The sequence below is a fragment of the Dysidea avara genome, chromosome 10, assembly GCF_963678975.1.
Source record: "Dysidea avara chromosome 10, odDysAvar1.4, whole genome shotgun sequence".
In the NCBI taxonomy this organism is placed as follows: domain Eukaryota; kingdom Metazoa; phylum Porifera; class Demospongiae; order Dictyoceratida; family Dysideidae; genus Dysidea; species Dysidea avara.
In genome coordinates, this window is record NC_089281.1 from 10,828,141 (window position 1) to 10,836,544 (window position 8,404).

Consider the following 8,404-nt stretch of genomic DNA (forward strand, 5'->3'; position numbering starts at 1 on the left):
TACATTTTTAGTCTAAGCATTAAAGTTTATGTCATGTCAAATTTATAAGAATACAGAGGTGTGAGGGTGCAATACTGTTGGTACATTACAACTTGTATGCTAGAGAGCTAGGTAGTGGTACTTGTTAGCAAGTCACATTATTTTAATTGACATAACAATACCATGTGTTATCGACTTATCTTGTTATTGTAAGCTGGCAGGGAATTTTTTCACTCACAAATCAGCAGTAATTTCGTGATGTTTTGACTCTACACCTATAGGCCTGTTGATAAGGACCCTGCTTATGTTTCTCATTTTGTTGTGTCTTGGAGTAGCTAGTTACTTCAGTGAAGTGTAAGTATGCGTGATCACTGCTGAGGATCATTAAACTATTGTGGCTCCTTTGTTGTGGTACATTGGAGCACAAGGTCATTTTGTAGTGTTTGACAAGAAAGCTATGTCTGTTAGTTGAGGGAAAACCAATAGTGAAGTGTTGGGCTGGATCATAACATCTGAGCTATGCACAATTATGTCTGAGAGGATCGCATGGAACGTATCTCCTAGTTTTTACACCTGTTGGTATATCTTGTGGATTTAATATTCATGAATGCATGTTTGATAAGTATATGGTCTATTGGGTATACTTACCAACTACTATTCTATGTACAAGCTCTTCTTACCAGTACAAGTTTGACTATTTCACCTTTCCTGACCATTGCATTGTAGCCATAGATAGACCTTCCTTGTATAGACACATTACATGATAATAACTGTCATTAAATTATAATTTGCTAATGTTCATTATCAGATATAGTGTATATCTCACAAGGAATTTGATGTGTCATTGAATGGTTGTCATTGACACTCCATTCAGCTGATATGTAAGACATTGACATACCACTGAAAAGTAGCTATGTGGACCCTGCCTTACTGCATAAAGGACCATAACACTGGAGGAGCTTGGTTACAGAGATATTGTTGACAGTTTAGAAATATTCCACCTGTGTACTCTACATACAACTACAAGTTGTACATAACACCTTACATATATGGAACATGAAAAAAAAACAAGCAGTAGCTACAATGTAAGGGCAGCAAAGTGACCTGACTGCATGACCCTTAGTTCAGTAACAGTGAAGGAAAAGGATAGATACCTTGAAAAGTGGACACACTTGTGCATGGAACTACACTGTCTATGTCCCTATTTGTGTACACTAAGTGGTTTACGGTGAAAGGTATATGACATGTAAGTTCAAATATATGATAGCTAAACTGGTTTAACTTTTGAGTAGCTAAATTGCAGTGTGTTCAAGGGACATACAGATTTGGCTGTGCTCAATTATCTCTACCCTGACATGCAATAGGACTAGAACATACACTCTTCAGTGAGTTTTCAATTTAATTTCTTTTTTTGTCGGTCTGGCGAGCAATGATGTCTGTGCGCATGCGCAACACTGCTATGTTGTCCTATATAAACCGCTGGCTGGCCTGCTCGTTATCATAATTCAGTTGGTGGTAACAGCGAGAGAACTGAGAAGAAATGGCTGAAGGAGGACCATGGGGCTTGTTCTGCGGTTGCTGTGGTGGTGGCGAGTCAGAACTCTCAAGCCGCGGATCCGTCAGTGTGATATCCGGCGTTAGCAGAAAGATGAGCGTAGGAGAAGAGAAACAATTCCTCAGCGACTTGATGCGCGTCAGTACCAATACGATGCCAGCAACTCCTCAGATGACACCGTGGCGTAGCGAAGAAGCACCTCAGATAGCCGCACAAAGGGATGAAACAGGGCAGCAAGGGCCTAGCTCTGAAGGTACTTCGCCTACTCGGAAGGCACAAGGTGAGTTCAAGTTACTGAGCTGACAAGAACGATAGTCAAGGCGTAAATACGCTGTCTCGTCTACAGAGACGGAGGAACCAGCTGAACAGCAAGTAGGAGATACAATCACAGTCATGGTGGAAAAGGTGACCCCAAGACGCGTGATAACTCCGGGTTAGTAGAGTGCCTGAGATGCATGTATACCTCAGCTGCTGTGTGTTCCTACAGAGACTCTATACAACGATAGTGAAGAAAGTGACGCATGACCACCCTCACCACTGAATGACAAATCATACAATACATCTGGAATGTGCAATGGACCTCCTCACTAATTTATGATCTAAATATATAAATGCCGGTTTTAGCCATATCTCTCCTTATATTGTGTGTAAAAAATTTGATTTCTTTTAATACATTAAGTGTGTTTGAACAAATGGAATTGTCATGGCACTGGGACATAAATGCATGGTGTTTTATCCAGCTGGCTGGCCAACACAAGTACTGATGACAATTTTGCAGGGCTGGAAAGTATATGCACTCGCATTATGGCATTTTGTTGTTGCTTTCCATGAGCCTGGCTTGTGCTGTCAGAACTATTTCATTTTCTGTACTGTATGCATGTGGATAATAGCTAACAGTCACTTTACATGCACAAATACTCTAATAGAGCAGTCATGAGTTTGCGAGAGAACAAGCTGGTTAGCCATAATTGCATCATTCCAAGTATTAACTATATTCCTTTGAAGCCAATAGTGTGTGATTCCATGAGATTTTGTATGCGCTCTATGCAGATTGTATTGTGGCAACAATCATATTCCTATAATTATAGTGTCATAGTATGGCAAGATCAAACCACGACCTCTTTAATTTGTAGGCTAAAGTTGGCACAGCTAATAGTCACAAATAGCTACAAGCATGCAGCATTATATACTGCATAAGCTATAACTAATGTGGAATCTTCAAGGATGGTGCATTAGATTACTTGAAACATTGCTAGAGCCAATAAAAGCAAATGCTGTCGGCAATATAATATTATACTATATCCTCCACAGTGTTTATTCTGGGATTTTCACTTTGGGGAGAATCAGGAATTTGGGGGTGCACGTGAAAATCTACATATAGTTGTCCGAGTTCACAACAATGTAAAACAGTTGAAGTATAGTTGTGAAACTAGTTAAGCATTTAAGGCTGCGTCATGAGTGTTGAATTTGATTTTATGATCATAGGTGCAGCCAGATTCTATGGTTAGTAGAGCTTGACTGATGCATGAGTGTATAGTAGTGATGACATAATGATGTTATATCTATGTGCACCTCATGTGCACAATAATCTATTAGTGCACTACATAAATATATTGAATCTCAGAATCTGTTGAATAAACAATTTATTTGAGCTGGATAACTGAGTATTGACATACCACAAAATTGAATGTTACTCAAAGTAATAGGATATATTTCCATATTATTTTTGGAAATTTTTTAAAATCAGGCTTTCTGAAATTAAATTTGGGGGTATTTTTGCTGGCTGTAGCTATGCCATTTTGAAAGTAAACTGACTTGGAAATTATTACAAAGTCACACTTTCTGAGATTGAATTTAAGGAGATTTTTGATAGTTAAGAATAGAAAAAACTAAGAAGCTAGGTAAACTTGGGCTCACATAATTATATCAAATAGCCATCACTATTATAATTTTGTTAGTTGTATACCCTGATAGGAGATTTTTAAACATCAAATGATCTGATACTGAATCTGAGAGCATTTTAAGGTTGCATTTGTAATTTTTAACCTGGGAAATTTTTACATATTATACACACTGAGATTGAATCTAATACCATTTTTGTGTCATTTAATAATGTAGCAATCACTTTCAATTTTAGGGGGTGAGTCTGAGATTTTATTTTAGGGGGGGGAAAGTTCCCCCCTAACAGCCCTAGAATAAACACTGATCCTCCATATTGTGCAAGTAGATGATTTTCAAATCCACAAATGATTTCTACCTGGTTATAATTAATGTGCATGCTGTGGCTCCAATTAAAGCAGAGTACAAAAGAACTTCTTCATTGTTGCATGCACTACTGTGTTTCAGCTGGAGTTCAGAGAAACAAGCAGCTATACATTGAACAAATATTCTCAACTGTAATAATACTGTACAAATCGCAAGAAACTGTGGTGACTGATTTTCATCTTACCACAATGCTAATGTAAAGGACACTAGTCATGTACGGGGGATTTCCTGTTGTGTTGGAGTCATGCATGGACGACAGTAGTAAAGTACGAGGAAATAACCATTTGAGTGCTTCTATAAGTAGGAGGAGATTTAAGCAAGGGCATATGCAGAAATTTTCAAATGCTGAAACTTGCTGCTGTAACTGAGTAACTGTTCAATTAACAAGAGTATCTCATCATTTCCAACTGAATTATTGCTCAGTATAATGAGTGGTGTTGTTGTCAATGTGAGAGACCAATGCTTGACTAAGGCCTGCATATATATACATGTTCCAGTCATTTATGTTGAATTGCTGATTTTACAAGCCACAAGTCTTGAACTTCTCATTGTATATGTTTGTGTTATCCCTCAAAAGTAACGACTTGATCTACCTCAGCCAATCCACTCCTGTAACTTGCAGACTAAAGAAATGACATGATCGTTAGCTACAACCTTCAAAGACTAAACTTGATGGACATACCAATTACAGAGGTGGAGAACTACCTTCAATTATGGGAAATACTGAGTGACATGAAGTTAACCCATTTATCAATGGATGTGTTACCACCTGTAGGAGATGATAAGTATAAACAGACTGCCAATATGGATACAGAAATATAAGAGAATATACTAATAGACATCAACAGTGGAGAAGTTATTCCAATCTGATGCAGTTTTCCATGACCAACTGCTGGTCACTGTCCTTTACCTGTGAATGTACAACATGCATATACACACATACTATGGAGCAGACCAGGATGTATGAAGGATAGGAACAATTTGTGAGTAGACCACACAAAGTGGAAAGCTGTATTGATTTAGTTGCACATTTACATGTTTGCACCTTTTTACAGGGCCGTAGCCAGACTTTTATCTAGGTAGGTTCTTTTAGAAGAAGAGTGGACCTATTTTTATATGACATGATTCAGATTATATTATGGTGTGCACACCCAGCATGTGAAGCATGCTGAAACTAGGGGGATCTGGGGGCATGCCCCCCCCAGGAAATTTTTTGAAAATAGATGCTAAAAGGTTGAATTTAGTGGCATTTCAGTCAATAAAAATAGCAATTTTTTAGGTAAGCTGAAGACCAGCTGTATGGATGATATCTGAAAAAATATCTCTACTGCTACTGTAACTATACCATCTGCACATGCATGTGTCTAAATATAATATATTGGAATGTCACAGTGAATAAGAATGGGCACTCTCCCATGATCAACAGGGGCAGTGGGGCAGTGGAACAGAACAAAGGGTGTCTTAAACAATGAAATTTACATATTGCATGGAGTTGAAGCATAGATAGAGGGGCTTGTCAACCATAATCTTATATTTTAATGAAAACTTGGTTTAGACAATCTACAAATAGCTTTTAAAAGAAAATGTAATTGTGACTGTTCTATTAGAGTATCTCGATCTTTCATTGCATTTAATACAAGCACTGAATTTAACTTCTCATTAGTGATATCTGGTACACTGTAGCTAATGGACTTTTGCTTCCGAAACTTTGGACTTATATACTAAAATTGTGGACCTTTTTGGTTAAATTATGGACCTTTTTGCTAAAATTGTGAACATTTTTACTGAAATTGTGGACCTTTTTTCCAAGAGGGCGGTTCTTCAGAACCTCCCGAACCCCCCCTGGCTACAGGCCTGTCTTAGTTCTTAAAAACACATCCATACTCTTTTTGCAATTATATTAGAAGCTCTAAATGTAATAAATTTATCTTCCATATATAGTTGTCTTGTTCGCTTCTCTCAGTCAAATCTTACACTGGATTGCAACAGATACTTCACATTTATACTGAGCAGTGACCAGTGAAGGTATTACTGTACTTGTAATGAACTCTCCTAAGATAATCACATTTCATACTATCAATTGCTATACAAAATCTGAGAGTATATGTACATATCTGTACATCTCGTTCCATATAGAAAACTATTTAATATAGTGCTTTCAAAGTAAAAGTATGTCCTAAGTCCAGCCACAAGGATCTTTGGGGATTTTAAAAACCTGAGGTGAAAGTGAAAGTTTTTTCGTATTAATGTAGTGTTAACATTAGTTTAGAGTGTTAACATTAGTTATAATCACAACTTATTAATATGAATGTAACACTTCAGTGGATGTAAGTATAAAAGATGTGTCTGTAAAAATAGCTGACGAAACTGTTAATGTAAGGTGCTTACGTTGTGATCCTCTTATTATACCAGTTACTGATGTAGACATTTCCATTAGGGGCAATAACTAATGCTTGAAGATTATCCTGTACATGGAGCCAATGGAGTGAATTTAAAGAGAATGACACTCGGTGGTTGTTTTCTTCTGTCACAAGGATAAACAGTGAAAGATGATGGAAAGTTCATTTGACCCTTATTAGGAAGTTGAAATGACTGGATACAGTGACCACCCTGTCAGGAGCAACAACAACATCCCGTTGCTTGCAAAACTGACCAGGTCCATCACTTTGTGATCCAAATGAGAAGCAGAAGGTACTGTCTGTTTAATATACTGTAATATAATGTACGCCTTATGATGTACTATGATGGCAGCTGGATTATGCAGTTGCTTGTCACTTGATCCCTTTTTCCCAAACTGGTGAATGTAGTGACCAGTGAGGTCAAATTTTTCTGTACATTGTGGTTTTAACTATCCACCACATACAAGAAATTATCATCATTTATTAAACTGACCAGCACCCATCACCACGACTGCCAGTCTTCCTCACCAGTTGATCTTGTTCATTTAAAAAAAATGGTATTAATGTAAATACAAAATACAGTGATTGATCAATTTTGGAAAAGGTTTCTATTATCGTAGGTCTGTTTTGTCATAGATAATATATCCTCCAGAGGGTATATTATCTATGGTTTTGTGGAAATCAACTGTTTTACTTTCAATGTCATCATCAGAACATAAATTCATTGCATTTGCTTTGTGTGCTGGGTGAGTGCAAGTAGCTAGCTAGCTATGCTGTTGTATTGTAAATTGTGTAGCTACATAGCTGTATGTGTGTAGTACTTGTATGCTACTCACATGCTGGGCTCCACTGAAATTAATTACTGTAAATATTCAAATGATGCTCAGATTTGCCTTTCATTTAACATGGACTTCAAGGACACCAAGCTGAAGGAGGATCAATCACGATGATTATCGTAGACTGTACATTGAGTTTTGCGCCATCACGACGACACTTTTTAATAACTTGATCACGCGACACAAGTGATGTTGACAAACAAGTATCTTCTGATAGTGAGGAAGCAGTACCTCACTTAGTGTTTGTTACTATAGTACTCCAACTGGTAATATTTATAGTCCTGTAAATGTGGAATTTGGTGCAATGAAGTGGCTGCTCAATTAGAGTATCTTAATGGTTTACTGACTGTTTTATTAGAGTAATTGATTTACACCTGATGAATTTCTTTTTTTTCCCGTATACTATGCACCGTAGTATATAATATTTATGATTGAAGATTGTAAAGCTGCTTATGAACCTAAATAGTCATACTCATTGCAGCCAGTATAATCTGATGTTTTATAAGCTAACACTTACATTAGTTTTGCCAAGTATTTTTTTAATATCAGAAAAGAACATGAGTGGTTGTAGACCAGGAATATAATTTTTAGATTATATACCTTGCAATAACAGTATATTTGTCATCTATGATCATTTTTATCTTACAGGCCTAGGGGCTAATTTTGCATTAAACAAAATGAAATAATTTCATGGATACAATAGACTTTAGTGAATCAGTCAAAGATAGAGTTTTAATCCACAAGATGAGTGTGTTTTGATATGGAAACTTGTCACTATTAAATGTCTTTATGATCATGTATACACAATTAATTGATTTCAAATGGAACATAAAAGAGGAGACAGTATCCCATAAAATATGACTGAATGGAAATGTGTTGCTACAGTAGCTGTAGTCATGGTGTGGAGACCGACAGAGTTGGTATAATATTGTTAAGGTAGATATTGTATTTTAAGAGTTGTGAGGTGAAATGGTCAGTGGAAACCAAGTTACTGCACATCTCAACATTTGAAAGTGATATTGTTTTTGAAGATTTACAAGTCACTATACAAGGATTAAACAGCTACCTGTTGCAGAGGTGGGTGTTGCAAATACTGATCATTGAGTTGACCCACTTATTTGTGCATTGTGTTACCACTTGTGGAGATGTCAGTGAATGTGAGACAAGCAGATCATGTTGCTTGTAGTATTTTCTGTGTCAATAAATCTCTCTTGTTGTTGGTGGTAACTTATAGGCTGTAAATTGTTTACATTATCACATCCCAGACAAGTTCTGAGTTCATTGTCAGCTCATGATGGACTGGTACATGTAGTGTTGTGTGTGAGATCAGTGACCAGTGAAGGTGTTACTGTACTTGTAGTGAATTCTCC

At 36.9% G+C, this 8,404-nt stretch overlaps 1 protein-coding gene across 1 annotated transcript; it reads left to right on the forward strand.

Annotated features, from left to right (window-relative positions):
* Positions 1–1,484: 1,484 nt before the first annotated feature.
* Positions 1,485–2,232, forward strand: LOC136236298 (uncharacterized). The gene is made up of 3 exons (XM_066026435.1): positions 1,485–1,814; positions 1,881–1,967; positions 2,022–2,232. Exons 1-3 carry the CDS (start codon positions 1,520–1,522, stop codon positions 2,057–2,059), a joined length of 420 nt encoding a protein of 139 aa, XP_065882507.1. The 5' UTR covers positions 1,485–1,519; the 3' UTR covers positions 2,060–2,232.
* The last annotated feature ends 6,172 nt before the right edge of the window (positions 2,233–8,404 follow it).